The sequence below is a fragment of the Cynocephalus volans genome, chromosome 1 (assembly GCF_027409185.1).
Source record: "Cynocephalus volans isolate mCynVol1 chromosome 1, mCynVol1.pri, whole genome shotgun sequence".
In the NCBI taxonomy this organism is placed as follows: Eukaryota; Metazoa; Chordata; class Mammalia; order Dermoptera; family Cynocephalidae; genus Cynocephalus; species Cynocephalus volans.
Genome location: NC_084460.1, coordinates 31,728,718 through 31,752,322, shown reverse-complemented (window position 1 = coordinate 31,752,322; position 23,605 = coordinate 31,728,718). Strand labels below are relative to the sequence as shown.

Below are 23,605 nucleotides of genomic sequence, written 5' to 3'. Positions count from 1 at the left end.
GATTCCCAGTAGCTCACTAACCCATTGGGCACCCTCAGGGTAGAGGTACCTAGGTCCAGAGCAAACTAGAATTTAGTTCTTAAATTCAGAGAGAAGTTTCTGTATTTCACATGCAAGTTCAAATCTCACTTTTGTCAGTATTCATTCATTTCCTTCATTCCTTCAGTAAGTTAAGGAAATATGAACTGTGTCTGTGAGGCAGAGTGATCAACACAGATTTTGCTTTCAAAATTAAGATCACATACAGGAGGTAAATGAGACTAAAAAATTCTTTAAGAGAGGTAAGCACAGGCTAGTTCAGGAGGGGCATTTAACCCAGCTTAGAAAGGTCAGGGAAAGTTCCAGGATGGCGTCTTAAGTGAGTCATCTGGATGGACAAAGAGCTGGAAGAGTGTCCCAGGCAGAGGGAACACATGGCCAAAGGCACAGAGGGAGCTTGAGGCATGGCACACGCAAGGGAATATAGCATGCTTTATGAGAGAGGAAAATGGGAGAGGGAGAGGGGGCAGGGGAGTGGTGGGAAAGAAATTTGATTGGTTTAATCATTAAAGGCCTCCAAAGCTGGGCTAAGTTAGCATTTTACCAGAAGGTGGTAGGGAGCCCAAAAGTCTACCCTTTAGTCTCTGCCCAGTCTGATGAGTGACCATCGTAGAAGTGCCCTGGTGACAGGCAGGGAATGCGTTTTCCAGACTGCAGCCATTTCCCCCACTCTGAGTTCGTGGCACTGCCCTCAGCAGGTCCTTCTCTTCCTCCTCCCCATCCACACTGCCACCATCCGTTCTTTCCTAACTCACTGGCTCAACCAGCAGCAGGAGATCAACACCCTGCTCAGGGCAGATGCTACTCCCTCTGTTCCATCAATTTGTCCACGTTGCTGACCCTGCCTGGAACAGCCTTCCCTCTCTTCTCTACCTATGCAGATTCTTTCAGGAACTGAGATACTGCTTCCTCCAGGAAGCCCTCCCTGACCCAGTTCACAGCAGTGTCTCCTCTTCTGAGCTTCTAGAACACCCTCTGGCCTTATAATGCTGTGGCAAACTCCTGAGGGGAGAGAGCAGAAGACAGACAGAGGACTGCATTAGGCTGAAGTCAGTAGCCTCATTCTCCTTTCTGGCTGTGGGCTTGATCAGGTATAAACCAGAGGCTGGTATCAATCAGCCTGGGATCTGTATCAATGTAGGAAAGAGGAGATGCGCCAGATGACAATAACTAGATGGGAGACGGCAGGAATACTCTGCCAGGAAATGAGAATTTGAAGATAAGGGAGCACAGGCCAGTGTTCATTCAAATGTAGACTCCTAGAGCTAGAGCCAGAAGAACACTCAGAGACCGTCTAGCTCAATCTACACTTTTGGGATGAGGAAAGTAGGGTCCAGAGAGCCCACTGCTCTCTGAAGGTCACAGTGAGCCACAACCAAGTCAGCGCTAGACCCTGAATCTCCCACAGCAGACATCTGTTGTTTTGCTGTCAAGCATCTGATTACCTTATTCCATCAACTGTACCCTGATTTTGCTTTGGGGGAACTACCCTTTCTCAACTCTCAAACAGTCAGGGTATCACTGACCCCAGTGATGATTCAAAGCTAATCTGGTTCAGAAAGAATTAATTCCAAGGCTCTGACTTGACCGACTAGGGAGAGGTATTCTCTTTCCCATCAGACTAAAACTGGACACATGGAAGTGTGGAGCTGTGACTGTGGCAGCCATCTTGCCACCATGAGGGAAGAGTCTGGCTGAGAAGGACGCTTATATAAATGAAGTGACAAGAGACTGAGAGAGAGAAAGATAGACACAGGGTCCTGGTCACACTGAGCCCCTGAATCCACCAGCGCCTGAAGCTGGTGAACTATACCAGGACTTTTCAGATACATGAGCCACTAGGCCATTCCCTTGGGCTGGGATTTCTGACAGTAGCAAATGGAAGAATCCTGTCTAAGCGGCCAATTCCCAGGCCCAGAAATAATCAACTAGTGGAGGACTTTAACAATCATCACCTCACTTAATCGTCCCCCAAATCTTATTATCCTTAATAAAATCTATATTATTATCCTTATTTCACTGATTGGGATACTGAAGCTCAGAAAGGTTAAGTGGCTTGCCTGAGGTCACACTGGGGCAGATGTGGCATTAAATTCCAGAGCTTCTAGTCCTGTGATTCTTTTTCTTTCCGTGTCACCACTCTGCCTGCCATGAAATCTTACTTTATAGACAGTGGTGACTCGCTCTTCTTCACTGGGCTAGAACAAAGCAAACGGTTCCCTCTGCCTGGAATGTCCTTGTCTACACCTCCACCTGTCAAATCTACCTGTTCAAACACAAGCTCTTCTGCTAAACTCTTGACCAAGCCAGCTGAAAGGTTATCCCCTGTGAGCACCCTGCACTAGTCATAAAGGATCGTGCACCAGCCACAAAGGACCTTAACCTGTAGTTAGTGTTTATGTCGGAGACTGTGACTTCCATGAAGGAAGATATGGGTAAAAGCCTATAGTGACCTTACATCCTGGATTTTCAAGACAAGCCGTACCTCAAATACTCTGCTAGGCTGCCCCTCTGAAGCCATTGAGATGTTCTGGAAATGACACTATTCCCACATGCACCCCTTAGACTTCTCCAGTACAAGGTATTTAAGTGGCAACTTTTTGTGCCATGGGTCTTTTGACAGTATGATGAAACCTTCACAAAATAATGTCTTAAATGTATAAAATAAAATCTGGCAGAATTACAGTTAACAAATGTTTTTAAAAACCCAAATTTGTGATAGAGCAATATATGTGAGTCTTTATTAAGGCACCGAATAACAAGATTCTAGCAGATCTAAAAACTACCATAATTTTGAAGATGTGATGATCATGATTTTTAGAGAAATCTACAACTCGAATATGATGTGAAAATACGTGTCACTGGTATGGCTAATACTACAGTGATTTGTTGCCTCCATTTGTGATTGAAGGAAATGACAAATTTCAGTTAGAGGTTAATGAAAAAAATAGAGATAATAAAAGAAAAATAAGAGTCTCAATAAGTGAATGAGATCAACTGCGTTGCAACTACACAGTGAGCAAGCACTAAGGTGAACTGACACAAGACTTCAAGGCTGAGACTCTACAGAGGGGTGGGCAGGACCTGTTACATCTTCTCAGTCAGGCTCTTCCTGCCCAGCCCAAGGGCCAAGGGCTATGTCTCCTTCACTGACCGTTCAAAGCGCATGACTTTGGCCAGGAGCAGCTGCAAGGGCTCCGTGTAGTTCCGGTAGCTATCCAGAGCCTGCAAGACGTTACAGAGGGCCTGGATCTCATGCTCTGCTCTCCAGGAAGGCTTCTTCTGCATGATCTGAATGGCCCTTGGAGGAAAGTGACCCTAGGAAGAGAGGGCCAGAGTGACACAGGAGACCCAGGAGTTTCCCCCACCAGCCAGCTGGCAACTCCCACACTCTTGCTTGTACACTTTCCTGTTCCCCATACAATAGTGGCTGATGTGTCATGAGTGCTTACTGTGTGCCAGGCATGGGGTAAGCATCTTACATGCCCATCTCACCACATCTTTGCCAGCCCAGGAACCATTATTCCCATCGGACAGATGAAGAAACTCAGGCAGCATTATGAGCAGATCTTCTACATGCCAAGGCCCATAGCCTTTCCAACTGAATCAATTGTTCATTGATTCTCCCAGGCAATATGGGGCTCCCTGGGCTCCAGGTGCCCTGCACACTGCAGTCAGGGGAGGGAGAGCTGTGTCCTTGTTTCAGGCTAGACCTCAGCGTGCCACAGGAGACTCAGGGGCAAAGAGAACCTTCCAGAGACTTTCAGCTAAAACTTTCCTTCCCTAGTGAACCAGTGAACTAGTGCAGGGAGGGCCAAATCTATCCATTCACCCACCACTCCCACCTGCTGGGGAAATGGTACTGTGAATTGTTAACACCCCCCAGTGGCTTCCCTCCAACCTCATCTTCTACCTCTCCCCTTCATTCTCTATCCTTGAGCTTCTTACCTATCCTGACATGTGCCAAGCTTGGTTCTGTCTTGAGGTCTTTGCTTTGACTATTTTTTTCTGCCTGGAATTTTCTTCCCCTGGATTTCACATGGACATGGGTGCCTCCTCATCATTCTAGTCTCAGTTCATATGCTGCCACATCCTAAGCAAGTCCCCACTGGATCATCTGAGCTAAAATAGCAGGCCCCCTTGCCCAGCACACTGTAGGCTCTTGCTATGGCTTGAATGCCCCCTCCAAAATTCATGTTGAAATTTAATTGTCACTGTGATGATATTAAGAGTTGGGACCCTCAGCTGGCCGTTTAGCTCACTTGGTTAGAGCGTGGTGCTGATAACACCAAGGTCAAGGGTTGGGATCCCCTTACCAGCCAGCCACCAAAAAAGCACCACCAACCAACCAACCAACAAACAAAAAGAGGTGGGACCTTTATGATCAGGTCTTAAATGAATGGATTAATGTCATTATCTCTGGAGCAGGTTAGCTGGGTTAGTTATCATGGGAGTTCAGCCCCCTTTTTCGCTCCATCTCATGTGCTCTCACCCTCTCTCGCCCTCTCTTGCTATGTGATGCCTTCTACTGCCACATTATGATGTAGCGAGAAGGTCCTCACAATTTGAAGCCCCTCGATCTTGGACTTCCCAGCTTCCAGAACCGTGAGCCAAATAAACTTCTACTGTTTATAAATTACCCAGTCTGCGGTATTCTGTTATAGCACCAGAAAAGGGACTAAGGCAGCTCTGTATCATTTTCTTAAAAGGATTTAATACTTTTTGAAATGATCTTAATCCTTTATGTTAATGTGTGTGTGGGCTGTCATTTCCCGACACTAGAACTACACTGTCCAATATGGTAGCCTTTAGCCACATATGGCTATTTGTATTAGTCCATTTGTGTTGCTATAACAGAAATACCTGAGACTGGGTAATTTATAAAGAACAGAGGTTTATTTGGCTTACGACTCTGAGACAGCTGCATCTGGCACAGGCCTCAGGCTGCTTCTACTCATGGCAGAAAGGGGCAGGTAGCCGGCAGGAACAAGCAAGTCACATGGCGAGAGGAAGCAAGAGAGAGAAAGGGGAGGTGCCAGGGTCTTTTAAACAGCCAGCTCTCACCAGAACTAATAGAGCAAGATCTCACTCTGGCCCTCCTCCCCCAGGGAGAGCATTAATCTATTCATGAGGGATCTGCCCCCATGACTCAAACAACTTCCAACACTGTCACATTGGGGATCAGATTTCTGTGTGAGTTTTGGTGGGGACAATACATCCAAACTCTATCATTACTTAAATTAAAATTAAATTAAATTAAATTAAAAATTAAGTTCCTCAGTTATACTAGCCACAAGTGCTCAATAGCTACGTGTGGCTGTTGGCTACTACGTTGGACAATACAGATTACTGAATATTTTTATTATCATAGAACGTTCTATTGGACAAAGAATATAAAGAATATAAGCCCCAATGTAAACATGATAGTGACCTTATCTATTTTGTTTACCACTCTACAATACTGACACACACATAGTAGGCACTCAACAAAATAAGTATCTATGGAAAGAATGAATGGATGCTGGCAGTCTTACATAACAGTAATTGTCATAGAAGTAAAATGAAAATGAGACATGATGAAGAATTCTGGACATGAGAACAACATATCTGAAGCCTTGCTTATTCACTCAGAAAAGCAGTGTGGCTCAGTGATTAAAAAGTGCATGGGCTGAAGGTTCATCAAGTGAAACTAATGTACCACTCTGGTGGGGGACATTGATAATGGAGGAGGCCAAACTTTTATGGGGACAGGGGATATATGGGAAATCTCTGTACCTTCTCAGTTTTGCTGTACAACTAAAACTGCTCTAAAAAATTAAGTATTAAAAAAAGAAGTGTACAAGCTTTGCTGCCAGATGCCTGGGTTTGCACCTTGACCCTGCTACTCTTCCTAGCTGTATGTTCTGGTACTAGTCACTTCCCCCTGAGCCTCAGTTTCCCGTTCTGAAACTAGCAGAACCCGTATGTATAAATAGCAGAATCTTTATGTATAAAAGGCTTACAACAGTGCCTGGCATACAGCAAGGGCTATGGAAGAGTTGGCCATTTTTATGATCTGAGTCAAGTCCAATCTTGCTCCTTTCTCTCTCTTGCTGTCAATAACCTGTTGGGATTTCTATCATGGTGTCCAATTATGACAAAACACAGATGCCCTTGGTGTGTATGAGCCAAACTGACCCTGGAGGAATTCTCTCTCACCAACCCAACGCTTAGAGACTCTCTTCTCTGGATTCCTCTAGAACTGACTCTGCTTGTCATTTATCAATGGTAAGTTTTATCACCTTAACTCCTAATTAGCTCCGTAATAGCAGAGTGGGGATGTTATACAACCCAGTATTCTCCACAACTAGATACAGATCTAGGCCTGCCTTAGGAGCTCAAAAAAATGTCTGGCAGCTGGGGAGAAGGAAATACACTTCAAACGGGGCCCAGGGGACTTGGCCCATGCCTGCCTCTCAAACATCACTTCCCACAGCTCTCCCTTTACTCGCTCGAGGTCAGCCATACCCTTATGTGTTCCTGCAGCAGACAGGAAGGATCAAGAGAGAGTGACTGCCCATAATCCTACCACCCAGAATTAGCCATTAACATCTAGGCATACTTGTTTTCTGTCTTTTTCTTATGTGTAAAAAACTCTTTTTAAGATACACGTAATACATGGTCATATTTTCCATTAGAAATCAGAACAATACAGATGGTTAAAATCCCCTTGTACCATACCACTCCCAATCCAGATCTGCTCCCCACCCCCAGAGTTTACCATTTTTATGTATACACGTACATGTGCCCACAGAATATATATAGGACTGTTTTGTTTTTTATTTCCATAAATGTTAGATATCATTTATGCACCTTGCTTTTTTTCACTTAATGTTTTCTTAAATAATGTTTTTGAACTGTTACTGTTTCCACCCTCTCACAGTTGCTACAATAAATGAGTAGATGATTCTAAGTCTCTCTAATTCTAAGGGTCCTTTTTGAGAAGTTCAATGTTATTAGAGGCCCAATATGGACTATGCTGAGGCTTAGTTTTCTGCCAGAATTCAAGTGCTGTGCTGAGGAGCAGCTTAAATATGTATACATATATACGTGTGTGTGTGTATATGTATTATATACGAGGGTACTTCAAAAAGCTTGTGGGAAAATCAAATTAAAAGATACTACAAATCTTTCCATGAATTTTTTGAAGTACCCTCATATTGTATTATATGTATTTATCAGCTTTATTGAGATATAATTCACATACCATATGACTCATTGTTTAAAGTGTACAAATCAGTGGTTTTCAGTGTATTCACAGTGTTGTACAACCATTGCCGCATTGATTTTAGAAACTTTTTCTCATCCCAAAGAAACCCCATATCCTTTAGGAGTTACTTGAAGGGCAGGTTTTTAAATTGGGTTTCTACACTTCTTCTCTGTGTTGGAACCGGAGTCAGACGTGACTCATCTGAGGGCCACCTATAGGCCTTGCCTATAACAGTGGATTTTCCCTTTGTGTCCTCTTCTCTCCCTTTACTACTATGCACAGAATTGCCCTTATCTCTAGAGTTCTGTGGCTCTCAGACAGGACCCTCATTTCTCCTGTCTGAAGGGTACAATCTGGGTAACCTTCAATGCCCAGGGTCAGACACAGGCCAGTCTGGAAAGCTGAAGAAAGACAGAATTTCAGTGACTTAACTGATTATGTTTTGTCTTACTCCATTTTCTGCTGCTATAACAGAACACCACAGACTGGGAAAATCATAAACAATAGGTGCTTATTTGGCTCCTGGCTCCAGAGGCTGGGAAGTCCAAGAGCATGGCTCTAGCATCTGGTGAGGGCCTTCTTGCTGTATGATTATCCCATGGAAGAAGGGCAAAAGGTGGAAGCAAACATGTGAGACAGAGGGAGGAAAGCAGGCTGAACTCGTTTTTATAACAAACCCAGTCTTCCACTCCAGGAATAACGGCATTAATCTATTCATGAAGGCAGAGCCCTCAAGACCTAATCACCTTTTTAAGGCTCCACATGAATCAAATCTCAACATGGGTTTCAGAGGGGACAAACATTCAAGCTGTAGCATGCTTCATACATGAGGGGGCATGAAAAATTAGATTGTGCCCAGAACAGGCAGGAACAGAAGCTATACCTTGGCTCTAAGAGGGGGATGGGGAGGAAGGGAAGGGATGGGTAGATCAGGTACCAGTGATAAAGTTCTGTTATCTCCTCTTTCCCTGAGAGAAAAATTAACATGGCTATACCAGGCCAAGGTCAAGTCAGCTCTCCACTGTTGAGAACTTCAGATCTTCCCTATAAATAGGTTTAAATTTTAAATTGGATTTTAAAATTTAATTTAATATCCAGGATTTTGTGGGGAGAAGACAAGAAGATAACAATGATTTTGAAATTCAGATAAAAAGTTCAAAGCTCCACACAGATATAAAAGCATTCCCTCATCTGAGTAGGAGGACTATATTGAAGGGCATCTGACACCCAGACGGGATAGGTATGCCCAGCATCTTTTAGAGAGTTCAGGGCAGAACCAGAATTCACTCACAGACCAGGGTTTTCCTACCATTCAGACTCTTTCTCCTCTCTCTGGGGCTCTCACATCTTCTGCTTTGCTTTCTGCTGTTTTCCCACGGATCCAATCCCAGGAACTCGCCCCTGTTGGTTCAGCTCAGCTATACAGTGACAACTGGTTCAGGGGTGCTCACAGTCTTGGAATGCCAGGGCTTGAAGGGATCACTGAGATCAGTTGTTGTATAGGCAAGTGTCTAGTTCAGGGTGACACAGTGGGTTGGTGGCAGAGCCTGGACCAGCTCTCCTGATGTCCAGCCCAGTGCTTCCTCTAGGTTATGGCACAGAAAGAAAATTCCCCCCCAGCAAGGTTAGAGCTATGCATACCTCCTCTGCAACAAAGTCCATGGTATTAAATGTGATTCGACCTTGCTTCTTTTTCTGAAAGAGAAAGGAGGAAGAATCAGCAAGACTGCCCCCAGAACTTTCCATCTGAAACCCTTCAGTGTACCTGGACCACCGTGGTGGGCAGAAAGCCCTGGGCAACCTTCTACCAGCTGGCCCTTTCATGTTCACCTCTGGTCAAAAGCCCCAACTCAGTACTAAACTTGGGTCCAGCATTGACAACATATTATTGTGAAGTCAGAGAAACATGAAGTGGGGAGAGAGAAAGGAGGATAAAGAGAAAACAGAGAAGAAGATGGAGAGAGAAAAGGAAGAAGGAAAAGAAGCAAACAAACAGGAAAGCATACAGAGAAAAAGAAAGAAAAAATAAAAGAAGGGATAAAAAAGAAGGAACAAATGAAGCCAAACTTTGTTAAGTGCCTAGGAGCCAAGCGTAGTGTATCTTCCTTATTTCACTCCATTTAATCATTAGGACAAAGCAGGTTTTATTAAGCCACATTTGGGACTTGAGGTAAGTAAAAGAACTTGCCCAAGGATATCACAGCAAGTAAATGGTCTAGCTGGGATCCAAACCCAAGGCTTTGGGCAAACCCAAGTCCATGTTTAGAGTGTGGCTGTAGCAGTAGAACCCCCTCCCCATATTTGATCATATTTGAACCTTTTCCTCTATGGCTGGAGCAGGCCTCAGCCTTGGAGGAAGTTTGCAAGGCAGACTTGCTGGCTGAATCCCCAGAAGTAGAGAGTATGCTAGTCTAGCAGAATATAAGATAAGCATAAAGGTTATCTTAGCATGAATTTCTCTGAGTTCCTTCTTTTCTCAGGGTTATTTGATATTTTGAACCTTGGTTACAGGGCAGGATAGCATTATTTACATAAGTCTAGAACTGTTTTCAGGACCCTGAGAAACCAAGGAAGCCATCTGTAAAGCTACACTGACTCCACCCTGAAGCAAATCAAATCCTGCAGGACCCTAAGATAACATAGAGTATGTGAACAGAAACCAAATGGAAATTGGGCAAGATTTTGCACCTGGCCCCCTTCGTGTTGCCCCTGCAGGTCATGTGCCCCCTCCTGCTTTTTACTTCCCACTTCTTAACCCATAAAAACCCTTGGTTAATTGAGAATATTAGACGGTTTAGACTGCCATCTCCTCAGATTGCCAGTTTTTCTGAATAAAGTTGCCTTCCCTTTCCAGCAACATTTGACTTTCAGGTCATTTGTTTCTGTTTGGCAGTGCACAGTCAGACTTGGGTTTGATAACACAGCCAGGAGGAAAAGTTGTAAGAGACCTTAGGGAAGAATTAATCCAACCCTCTTTTCTGACAGGTGAAGAGAGGTTGTGGAAAAAACAGAGAATATGTAGGAAGAAGGAGGAGGGAAGGAAAGGGACAAACAAGTCTCTGACCATCCTGAGCCAAACAAGGGCCCCCATTCTCCTCCCTAGGTGTACCTCACATTATTTCCTGGAGCCCACTTGGATCCTGTCTTCTTCCCCCCACTTGCTGCCCCATCTATTGTTGGTATGTCCACGTGGTGCTTCTCAGGGAGGCTGTGGAAAGGAAAGAGGTGGTGCTCGGAAATATCTGTATTCACGTGCTCTACTGAAAACCAGTCTGTGGCTCTCTCCACCTGACCTTACACAGCCATCCCCCAGCTCTCCACCTGACAACCATATGACCCCGAGGGCTGCCCTTGTGAGGCTTCCGCTCTGCTCAAGGCCACTCTGGCTGGGCAATGTGCTTAGGTTCCGACTCACACTCCCCTGACAAACAAGCTTGACTCTGGGTCTTCAGCTTCTACCTACCCAAGGCATCAGCCCAAGTCTTTTGGTAACCAAAGCCCCCTGATCTCCAGGACCCACTGTTTCACCATTGCATGCCCCCCTGAGAGTCGGCATGTCCTTCCTAAGAGTTGACCTGAGTCTCTCTCCGGGTACAACTCTTCTACTCCATCCCTTCCTCATTTCATGCCCCAACCACAGGGCTGCACACTGTTTGCTTTTGCCAGCACAGTGTCTTAAAACATATGAATTTGAATGTCTTTGGATGGGACATGTCCTTCCTCTCCAGCTGGCTTACAGGCCCCTACTCCCTTCTGTATCTCAGACCCTGTCATACACACTAGTCATGTGGACTTCTGGACCCTTAGAAACCAACTGAAGCCTGCCTTCTTTTCCCCATCACCACCCTCCATACCCCTCTCTTCAGCCACTGTTCTTCAGAAACCACCTTGGGAAATGTCTTGGAGTGAATTGCTGGATGTGAGGGGGTGGAGGGCTGGATCTAGTCACTCTTGGCACAACAGAAAAATGGGCGGGGTTTGTCCAGGAATTAGCTAGAGAAACTTTGAAGCCTGCGGTCACTCAATGAATAGTAATGAAGATACCTTTGGGGAACCAGAACAAGTTAACAGAATGGTAATCAACTTTTCTGAGCCGAAAAAGGGCTCATGATCTACGACTGGGATAAAATATTTTAAATTTGGACCATCTAGAAAATCTAGAAAGCATGATCACCATAGTGAAAAGGGCCCTGAAAATGCTCCCTTCATATAAATAGGGGAATAGGAAAGAAAGTGGAGACTACGTATTATGTGGGAGTTTAGAAAACCCCGACTCTATTGTGACTCCTGGAGTCCTCTGGCTCTTTTGATCACCATTGGAATGGAGACTGCTCCTTCTCCACTCCCAGTGTTTCTTCCCACATGGAGGGAGGTGTATCAGTAGAACACTACTAGCCTCCCTCTTTTCACATTGAGAAGGAGTGATTTAAACTCCTAGGTGAATTTGGAAGGAGAAACTAGGCATGCATACTCTCTTCTCCTTCCCTCTGAGCCCATATCCTGCGCTACCTTTCTCCGCTGGGCGTTTGGGGCAGCAGGCCCTGCTATTGCCCCGGAGGCCTACCTTGCTCCAGCACTGCCTGTGACTAGGCATGTCAGGCTGTCTAATTCTGGGGTTCAGTATTAGGTAACCCTCTTGCTTGATGATATTGAGTCACCCTCTCCAATATAAGTCTGGTCATTAATAAAAGTGACAGTTGGGTCTCCCATGTGCTTTACCCTTGGTCTTCTCTCTCAGTTGGTTCTGAGCTTGAGCTGGGAAGTAGGATGCTATTTATTGAACTCCCTTAAACCCTTTTAATCCTGCTGAGCCCGGCTGCTTACGTCCCAGAAGGAGAAGATAGGGCGCTTTCTGTGAGCAGCCTCAATGATTTCATATTCCCGGAATCCTCTGAGGCCTTGGCGGAACATTTTACACACTCGGATCATCACCATGATATCCATAGCGAGCTGGTACAGCCCCTGTGGGAAAAAGCAAATGATCAGTGGAAACCATCTGTTCTCAACAGTTATCAGCAGGCTGGATGGTGCCAAACAAGGTGAAATTTAACAAGGTTAAATGCAGTGGTGTGCTGGAGGGATGGTTACATTTTCCCGACATTTGCAAGCCTGTTGAAACTATGTTGGTAGCTTGAAACTGGCCATGGTGGGAGTATTTATGCCACAGAAATTGGCAACTACTACAAATCAGGGCATCTCTCCCTCCACAGCAGCCAGTTGTTAAACATTCACCAAGACACCACTAGCTAAATGTCAAGTCCAGAAAATAAAGGGCACAAGTAACTGAAGGCAGTGTGGGGATGATGCAAAGAGCCTGAATTTCAGAATGAGATGGATCTGAAGAATGGTCAGAAAGATGCAACACTGCTGGTTTTGAAGCTACAGGAAGGAGGCCACAAGCCAAGGAATGTGGGTAGCCACTGGAAGCAGAAAAGGAAAGGGAATGGCTCTTCCCTAGAGACTTGAGAAAGGCTGATGACACCTTCATTTTAGCCGAAGGAGACCTGAGTCAGATTTCTAGCCCAAAGTACTGTAAGATAATAAACTTGCATTGTTTTAAGGCACTAAATTGTGGTAATTTGTTAGCAGTAATAAAAAACTAATATAACACCTAATCCAAGATGGGTCACTGTATCCTTTCGCTGGGAATTTGGAATTGGGACTGGGAACAAATCAGCCTCTCCATCCTAATACAGATATGGGAGTAAGGGCAGCCACTCTACTAGCCAAGTAAATATAGGCGATAGTGGAAAATCCAGAAAGTAGAATAATCCACAAGTCAACTGACCAGTTTCTTCCACAAGTCAATTTCATGAGGGAAAAAACATGGTGTGGGGGCTGTTAGAGAAATGCAAACAAATGCAAAATATGAACCTTGACTGGATTCTGGCTCATGACAACCACCTATAAAAAATTTTAGGGACAAATGAGGAAATTGAATATGACTGGATATTAGATGATATTAGGGAATTCGTGCTATTTTTTTTTTTAGTATTACAGTGGTATTGTGGTTTTGTGGGATAATGTCCTTATTTCCAAGAAAGAAGTATCATAAAGTATGCGATTTACTTCCAAATGACTCAGCAAACATACACACACACGAATACATAAAGCCAATACAGCAAAATATTGACTGTTAGATCTAATGGATGATTATATTCAACTTTTATGTTTGCTGAACTGACATTGCCAGAGGTGAAAAAAAAGGGGGAGAAGGAAAGGGGGTTAGTGAGAAATTGGTAAAGGGTCACAAAAAATTATCACATTGTGTAATGTTGAATATACTAATTATTCAAAAAAAACCCTTTTATGTTTAATAATTTTCATAATAAAAATAAGTAAAAACTAAATAAAGACTTCTGCTTACTAACTTCTCTTAATAAGTATAATCATAAACAAAGTGAAAAGACAAACTGCAGACTGAAAAAATATATTTGTCATGCATATAATCGACAACGAATTACTATCCAGGATTTTTTTTTAAATCCTACAAATCCAAAGAAAAACAGAAATAACCCAACAGCAAAATGAGCAAAGATATGAACAGGTAATTCAAAGGGAAAATTCAAATCGCCTATAAACTAAGAAAAGATTCTTAACATCACTAGAAATAATGGAAATTAAAATTCAAGTAAGATGCAGTTTTACACTTATGATTGGAGAACTGAGAAACAAGATACAACCAAGTTGTAGAGCAATTTGGCGACATTTTATAAAGTTGAGGATGTGTGTACTTTACAATCAAGGAATTGTACATACTTCAAGTATGCTCTTTAGAAAAACTCACATATGCCCACAAGGAGATAGCACAATGTGTCCATCAGTAGATGAAGGAATCAATGTACTAGATACAGTCACAGGATTGAACACAGGATTAGATCTGGGTGTGTCAATGTGCATAAAGCTAAAAAAATTTTGAGTGGAAAAAAGTGAACTGTGATGCTATTTATGGTGTAATTTTTAAAAAGTGTGCCACATACTACATGTTGTTTATGGATATACAATATGTATGCATTATTGCATATGTATGCAATAATACATAAAAATATAAATAGTAAGGGTAATACCAGCTTCAGGAAAGTAGTTACTAGTGAAGAGAAATAAAAGGGCATGGGATGGTAAAGAGCTTTACCTGAATACTATATTTCTTTAAAAATTAGATATGTAAAGGAAATATAGGGAAAGGTACTTTATTAATAAAATTAAGACTTATTGAATATGACTCACTATTGTCAGGCACTATTCTAAGCACTGTTCTAATATGTATTAATTCATTTAATCCTCCACAGTAAAGTCATGCAGTAGATACTAGTATTATCACCAACCTTTACAGAAGAGAAAACAAGGGCACAGCAAACCAAGTGATTTGCCTGGGGTCGCATGACTAATAGGTAACGGGGATTTAAACCCAGGCAGTTTGGCTCCAGAGCCCATAAGCTTAACCTATTACTCTACCTTGCCACCCTGCCTTTTTCTCTCTGGATCTCGTAATAGCAGAAAGGGTGGGTACAGAACAGGACTCAGGGGCTCAGAGTGTGGTCTGTGGCTTGCCCAGTGTTGAGGGAGAGGGTAGTAGGCTACAGGGCAGGGGTCAGAATTCAGTCCTTCTGAAGCCTAGTCTAGAGTTCCTTCCTTTGTGCCACACTGACTCCAAAAGGTAGAGGGTGGCCATCATTCATCCAAGGCCCCCTCCTACGCCTGCCTCTTTCTTCCTCTAAACACCTGTCTGTTCAATCTTTCACTCTTCTCCCACCCCCAGGGCTATTGAATCTCCTTACTGTTTCCTTCTTCAGACACTGCCAGACATGAGATACTGTAAACCTCTTCATTGCTCCTGAGTTGACAAATGTCACAACTCGCTCCTTTGCCTGTCAAGAAGAGGACTACGAAACTTTCCCCAAGAATCCAGTTATACTAGAAAACGAATAGCTTCCCTCAGTGGCAAGGCAAGAGCTCCACTCTACTCCTCATACCCTACCAACAGCTGCCGTACACCTTCTTCTGAGAAAATCTCATTCTCAGAATCTACTTATGTCACAGTGCAAGATTCTGGAAGGAAGAGGGGGCAATGGAAAAGAATTGGAATCTGAGAGTCTCACCTTTATTGAGCACCACGCATTATCTCAGTAAATCCTCACAACCACCACAAGGTGAGGGACCTTCTACCCAACTCCATACACGAGGAGTCTGGAGTTTAAAGTGGCTAAATGACTGCCAGAGTCATGGGGCCATGTTAAAGAAACAAGAGGCTTCTGGGTTGGGGGTAAGGACATACAAAATCTTAGCCTGGGGACCCTGGAGTGTGGGTGTATGGCACTGTCCCATAAGTCTTGTTCAATCAGGATAATCAGGAAAATTCAGCAAATCAGAACTCAACCAAATGAAGTGTCAAATGTTGAAAGGAATTGGAACTCAAATGACTCTAGAATCCTTCTAAAAGCAGAGAAGAATATAGGGTCTAGAGTACTTTTTTCTACTAGATTAAAGATGGCAATTGATCTCAATTTGCTCTTGCACCAGAATTCTCAGTGGAAAATTAATTTCAAGTATCACCAAATATGCTATTCCTCTCCAGTTGGGTGTATCTGCCAGCACTCCCCCAACTGATAAATAGAAGGACACTGAATAAAGACAGCTGGACAGCTGGGAAGGCTCTGAATTACTAAATTCAAAGGCCACCTTTCCTGAAGTGAGACAGTAATCACACACAGAGGTGAGAAAAGACAGAACTGTTTTGGTCTTTTTTTTTCCCTCCTTACCCTGAGAAAAGATGTAAAGAACTCAGGGAGAAACAGGGGAAGAGAAAGATTTAGAGAAAGAGAGAGAGAGAACAGTATGGAGTTTTTGCCTTCCCCACCACAGACCTAGTTTTTAGGAAGGAAATACAAAAGGATCCCCTACAAAAGTTTAGGGGGCTCCTGAGAGAAACTGCTGGGCCTAGAGAAGGCAAGAGAGATGGTGGGAAGTGGAGAAATATGGCTGAGGGCAGGAGGGGTGTCCTGTCAGTCCTCTGAGTTACCTGAGGATCCAAGAGCAACAAGAGAATATGCAGACTAACAAGAGCATCAGAGGATGCCAGTAAGTAGGACCAAGAACTTAGTGTGACCCCAAAAGTGGACACTGCCAACCTCACCTCTTGCCAACTGTGGTTGTATAATTTCTCTGTTAATTGGATCAATATTGTGGAAGAATAAGCAGGAAGTTTGGAGAGCTTTTTCTTTTCTTTTCTTTTCTTTTTTTTATCAAAACATAATTAATTGTACATATCTGTGGGGCACAGCATTCAATATCAATACCTGTGTGCAATATGTGATTCTCAAATCAGGATAATTAGTATATTCAACATTACACAATGTAATCATTTTTTGCGGCCCTTTACCAATTTTTTGCTAACCCCCCTCCCGCTCCCCCTTTCCCACCTCTATTGGCCTCAGTTCTGTTCTCTCCTTTTGAAAGTTCAACAAATTACTGTGATCGTCACATCTTTCTTATTTATTTATTTATTTTAGCTCCCACTTATGAGTCCTCACTCATGGGTATTTCTTTTTCTGTGCCTGGTTTATTTTACTTAACGTAGTTTCCTCTAAGTTCATCCATCTTGCTGTGAACAGCAGTATTTCATTCTTTTTTTAATGGCAGAGTAGTATACCATTGTGTATATATACCACATTTTCCTTATCCAGTCATCCATCGATGGACATTTAGGTTAGTTCTAACTGTTGGCTATTGTAAACAAAGCTGCGATAAACATGGGAGTGCTGGTATCCCTTCGACATGATTTCCATTCCTTTGGGTATATACCCAGCAGTGGGATTGCTGGATCCTATGGTAGTTCTGTCTGTAGTTGTCTGAGGAAACGTCATACTGCTTTCCATAATGGCTGTACTAATTTACAGTCAGGAAGTTTGAAAAGCTTTGAACTGGCCCAAGATAAGTCAATAAGCCTGAAATTACTTCCACTCAAAATCACTGGATCGGATCTTAATTTACCCGAAAGACATCTAAATTAAGTTGTCTGCAAGGAGGCAGGCTGGGAACTCAGAGTTTGCCATTAAAGTCAGTTTTGGAAATTAAGAAAATTCCACTTGTGTTCCAGTTCCTGATTTTATCATTGAAACAATTATAGGTTAGAATGCCAGAAAGAGCACTGGTCCTATTCCTATGTGATCTTGGCAAGTCACTTAACCACGCTCCAGGCCTCATTTTTATCCTGTATAAAATAGAATTAGATTCAATTCCACAAATAATTTACTTTCAAGATGAGAAGATCTTATTGTTTTGCTGATTATAAAAGTAATGCAACAAACATTTACAGAGCCGCAACTATGTACAAAACATAAGAAAATGAATAAGACATGGTCCTACTCACGAGGAGTTAACGAGACGGTGGGGAAGCAAAATGCTCAGAGAAAGTCTCACTAAAAAAAAGCAATGAAAGATATATGAAGAAAGGGAAGGGTCTGTTCAGGGAGCATGAGATGTGGCTAAAATGTGAGATGCTCAGGAGGCATGGTTAGGAGAAGGTGAAGCTGGGATGACAGAGGCCACAAACTAGCCACCCTTGGGCTATGGTGGGCCAGCCAAGCTGTGGGCTGCTTTATTTGACCCACTTAGTGTTTGGGTTAAAATATTGTTAAAAATAAATTTGTTTGTCATTAGTTGAGGAACGGGCTCTCTGATTTACTGAAGTCTTCACCTCACACAATTAAGTCACCTGCCAGGTATGTTACCTGTGTGCAACTCCCAGTACAGGATCTATATGGCTTCTTTCAGGTTCAAAATTCTTTGACCAAAATCCATGGTTGCAAAATGGTGGTGCATAGGCTGTATCTAGCTGGCTGGCATGTTTCGACAGACTTTTTTAAGAATTTGAATTAGTTGTCAACACTTAAATATTAGGATTTTATGGATTACTTTCTAGAAAAACATAATTTATCAAAGTAGCCCAATAGAAACCATCTAAATAGACTGATTTTCATAGAAGAAATAGAGAAATTGTAAAAGAGCTCTCTCACCACCACCACCAACAAAAAAAACAAAAACAAAAACAAAAAAAGCATCAGGTCCTGAAGTTTTCTTAGGCAACTCCAGATAACCCTAATGTTTCTTAAACTATTCCAGAGCACAAGAAGAAGGAAAACTATGAAACTCTTGACAAAAAGTAAGAACATTGATATTTAAACCTGATAAAATTTGCATAAAAGGAGAAAGCTACAGATTCATCTAATTTATAAATATTGTTTTTAAAATCTTGAAATATAAGCAAATAGAATAGCACATTTAGAAATAACATATTTCAGAAATGCAGAGATGGTTAATAGAGAATCCACAAATATAATATGTATGTCAGTAAAGCTAAGGAAAAATATCATCTGATCTTCCATAATTAAAAAATATTTTTTGACAGAGGCACATGAACGTGTCACCCTTGTGGGCAAATGGGGCTCCAACGTGCTAAGCATGTCTCAGAGCTGCCCATTTGAGGGCTGCTCCTGGAAACATGAACTCTGTAGCACTTTTTTAAAAAAAATTTTTTACTGAATAATAATTGATTATACATATTTTGGGGGTTCAACGTTGACATATGTTGATCATATCAATATTACTAGCATATATATTGTTGCAAATTGTACTTATTCTTTATGCCCCTTGTCCATTCTCTCCCCATCCCCCTCTCCCTCCCCCTCCCACCACTGATAACCCTACATTTCTTCTCTCCTTCTGAAAGAGTAATGGTTACTCTGTTGATTTGTTGCCTAGATGATCTGTCCAATGCTGAGAGGTGTGATCAGGTCCCCCAATATTATCGTAGAGCAGATGCTTCTTCTCTCACTCTGGAATGAAGTTTTGTGGATAGAGACATCCTCTTCTTTTCTTTGGTCTCTGCTGGTTGACTCTCCTTGTGTCAATGCACTCCAGTGGCTGGCAGTCCATCTGCACAGTGGTTGTGGCATCTGGCCACTTTTGCGACAGCCGTGGTTATTGTAGTGGCTGTGGTAGGCCACCCACACGGAGGTGATGTTTTTGGCATACTCCTTACCTAGTTCGTGGTGGCGCTGGTGGTGTGCCTGGTTGTGGGAAGGGGGGTCCAGTCCCCAGATGCATGCCTCAGGTCCCTGGTCGGGCCCCATAGTACTGGCAGTATACTTGGTTGTGGGAGGGGGGTCTGGTCCCTGGCTCCATACCTCTGGACCCCAGGAGGGCCCCGTGGTTCTGGCAGTGTGCCTGGTTGTGGGCAGAGGGCCCAGTCACTAGCTCCATGCTTCCAGACCCCAGGCTGGCCCTGTGATGCTGGCAGTGTGCCTGGTTGTCCCCCCTTTCTGGCTTGGTAGCCCATGGGACTTCCAGTCCTTCTAGGTGTTATAGGTGTTCTTTGGTGAAATGAAACCTTCACTAGTTAATACCAAACTTTGTGCCTGGTTGTGGGTACTGTTTTTTCCTTCGGTTCTCTGTTGGAATATTTGCTGTTCCCAACACTTAAACTCTGCACTGGAATTAATTTGTTGTCCTTTGCTTACTTCCAAAGTGGGGGAACTTCCTGTGGGGATCAGTGCTTGAGCTCTATGGTTGAGCTAAATTGCTGCGTTGATGTTGATTCCCTGGGGAAGTCTTTTTGTGCAGCTCAGTTTATAATGGTTGACTTTATAGGACTTCTGGGTTTAGTGAAATCCAATGCACCTGGGTTGTGTAGAAACATTGGTCTGGGTCTAAGTCTTTTCATCAAACCACACCCCATGCAATTCTATATTCCTGACCAGTATCCTCTGAGTGGTCCTACGCTGATTGGGGGACAGATCAGCTGTCCTTACTGTGTCCTAGTGTTCTCCTGGTGGGCCCGTCTCCCCCACCGCCTGTGCTGTAAATGCTTCCCATGGGACAGGCTGTATGCCGGTCCCTTGTGATGACTCACCAGCATCTGAGTGGCTCTTTTTTTTCAGTTGTTGTGGCTCCTCACTCCTATGTGGGTCCACAGGAACCCCTTTAGTAGTCTTGCTGGCCTGAAGGACACCAAGGCCCTCTCCTCTGCTGCTGCCTCCATGCAACTTCATCCAGTGGGCACAGCTGCAGCTTTTGCTGGCTCCTACTCTGTGTGCTCAGCAGCTGCAGCCTGGAAGAAGCCAGGGCTCAAAACAGTTGAAGAGTTTTTTTCTTTCTCTCCTCGTGGCTTCTCTGGCCTTCATGCAGGTCTCTCTTCCTCTTCCCCTGAGCTCTAGCAGCCCCAGCTTGGCTGTTGTTGCTTTTTAATAGTTGTAAATTAGTTTATTTGTGGGAGAGAGTGACACTGGGGACTGTCTATTCTGCCACCTTGACCAAAAGTCACTCTCTAGCATTTCTGAGCTGAGCACTCCAGTGGCCAGAGGGCAAAGGTTCTGAGAGTAGCAAGCCATCACATCAGCCTGTGCAGCAATGGTGAGTGCTGAAAAGATATAGAGGGTTAGTGCCAATAGAGAATGCTGTGGCTTCAAGTCCCAGGGAGAGCTGGCAGAACTTGGGAGTTCTCCAAAAAAGGTGGTGCACCTTGAGGACAGAACCAATAGCATCTTCTGCAGAACATCAAGATCGGGACATAAGGGCTGGTTCTGGCAGCTTCCCTGGTCCCACTGGCACCAAGAAGAAGGGTAATGGACTAACAAGAGAAACACAGACATGCTATTTTTGTAGCCCTGCAGCTGCCAAGTTCCAATTGCTAGGAAGGAAAGGGATAAGCCAATTCACACACACACAAAACCCTTGTCTTAAGCCAGCCTGGAATTCCACTCTAGTCTCTTCTCCATACACAATCCCAACAAGAGGCTGGTCCAGGAAGAACTCATGTCATCTAAAGGGGAGTTAGAGTAAAAAAGAAATAGCACCAGACATAAATAAATACATGACAAAAAAAAGCAGGAGAGGGAGGCAGGGAAAAAGAAAAACAAATGGCACACTCACCAAAACAGAAAAAAAAAACATGAAACAGATGATAATCATGAACAACAAAGAACTCAAAGGGCTTGGTGAGTTTTAAAACAAGAGATCAAAGCAAAGATACAATAGCTCAAAGAAGAGATGATGAGACAACCAGAGGAGACAGCACTGGCAGAGCTCAGGAAAGAGTTTTAAAAAATAAGCCATCTCAGAGGTGAAGGTCATTCAGAAACATCAAAAAGGAAGCTAGCTTTGGTGAAAACAGGACATGATTGCAAAAACCAAGCAAAGGAGTTAGAAATGAATTATTAAAAAGGAGCCAGGAAATAATAGCTAACAAATACGGCAGTATAGAGGGAGAGAAAGTGGGCAGTAGTATAAGTCTGTGCATTTCTTCCATTTTTATAGCTGTAAGTCTTAAGACACCTTTCAAAACTGATAAAACAAGAAACAGATGTACAAGCATATTTAAATATGTAAAAGGAACTAACAATAATAATCAGGACAGGATAGAAAAGGTATGAAAAGAAGCAGAAGTATAACAATTACTCTCTTTGACTTGAATTTTGTATGGTGTGTGTGTGTATTCTATTAAAAATGAACGCTTTTTAAAAAAATTTTTATTGAATCATAATTGATTACACATATTTTGGGGGTTCAACGTTGACATCTGTTGATCATATCAATATTACTAGCATATATATTGTTACAAACTATACTTATTCTTTATGGCCCTTGTCCAATCTCTCCCCGTCCCCCTGTCCATCTGCTTGCCCCTCTAATTACCCTAGATTTCTTCTCTCCTTCTGAAAGAGTAATGGTTACTCTGTTGATTTGTTGCCTAGATGATCTTTCCAAAGCTGAGAGGTGTGTGCAGGTCCCCCAATATTATCATAGAGCAGATGCTTCTTCTGTCACTCCAGAATGAGCTTTGTGGAGAGAGATATCCTATTCTTTTCTTTGGTCTCTGCTGGTGACTCTCCTTGTGTCAATGCACTCCAGTGGCTGGCAGATCATCTGCACAGTGGTTGTGGGGTCTAGCCACTTTCGCAGCAGCCATGGTTATTGTGGTAGCTGTGGTGGGTCACCCACATGGAGGTGATGTTTTTGGCATGCTCCTCAGCACTGGCAGTGTGCCTGGCTGTGGGGGCAGGGTCTGGTCCTTGGCTACATGCCTCAGGTCCCTGGGTGGGCCCCGAGGTGCTGGTGGTGTGCCCGGTTGTGGGAGGGGGCTCTGGTCTCTGGCTCCATGCCTCAGGTGCCCATCAGCCCCCAAGATGCTGGAGTGTGCCTGGGCAGGAACTAATTTTTTGTCCTTTGCTTACTTCTAAAATGGGGGAACTTCCTGTAGGGACCAGTACTTGAGCTCTGTGGTTGAGCCAAATTTCTGCTTTGCTGCTGCTTCCCTAGGGAAGGCTTTTTGTGCAGCTCAGGTTATAATGGTTGACTTTATAGGTACTTCCAGCTCTCCAGAGACCCTGTGCACCTGAGTTGTATAGAAACTCTGATCTGGGACTCTTTTTCATGAAACTGCACCCCATGCAATTCTATATTCCTGACCAGTCTCCTCTGAGTGGTCTTAGGCTGATTGGTGGGCAGATCGGCTGTCCTTGCTGTGCCCCAGTGTTCCCCTGGTGGGCGCGTCTCCTCCACTGCCCATGCTGCAAACACTTCCCATGGGACGGGCTATATGCTGGTCCCTTGCGATGATTCACTGGCCTCTGAGTGGCTCCTTTTTTTCAGTTGTTGTGGCTCCTTGCTCCTGTGTGGGACCATGGGAACCCTACTAGTGATATTGCTGGTCTGAGGGCCACCAAGGCCCTCTTCTCTCCTGCTGCCTTCAAGCAACTTCATCCAAAGGACACAGATGTGGCTTTTGTTTTTTTTAATCAAAGATAACCGGTAAGGGGATCTTAACCCTTGACTTGGTGTTGTCAGCACCACGCTCACCCAGTGAGCTAACCGGCCATCCCTATATGTGATCCGAACTTGGGGCGTTGGTGTTATCAGCACCACACTCTCCTGAGCGAGCCATGGGTCAGCCCAACACAGCTGTGGCTTTTGCCAGCTCCTGCTTCATGTTCTCACCAGCTCCAGCCTTGGAACAGCCATGACACAAAACGGTCAGAGCAGTTTTTTCTTTCCCTCATTATGGCTTCTCCTGCCTTCATGTACTCCATTGGTCTCTCCTCTTCTTCCCCTGAGCTCTAGTGGCTCCACCTTGGCTGTTGTTTCTTTTTTAATAGTTGTAAATTGGTTGATTTGTGGGAGAGAGTGACGCTGGGGACCATCTATTCTACCATCTTGACCGGAAGCCCCCTGAATACATTTTTAATTAAAGAAAACAATGCAGTGCAATAAATAATGCAAAGCTATTGGTAAAGTACCACAGTAAAACCTTCTGTGCTAGTG

General features: G+C 43.6%; 1 protein-coding gene across 1 annotated transcript in view; it reads right to left on the bottom strand.

Moving 5' to 3' along the window:
- CNBD2 (cyclic nucleotide binding domain containing 2) overlaps positions 1-15,117 on the bottom strand; it is a 70,887-nt gene extending 55,770 nt beyond the window's left edge. The window contains 4 exon segments of the mRNA XM_063091379.1: positions 3,194-3,357; positions 8,930-8,983; positions 12,113-12,250; positions 15,067-15,117. Coding sequence (XP_062947449.1) covers positions 3,194-3,357; positions 8,930-8,983; positions 12,113-12,250; positions 15,067-15,117 — 407 coding nt within the window.
- Between the last annotated feature and the right edge of the window lie 8,488 nt (positions 15,118-23,605).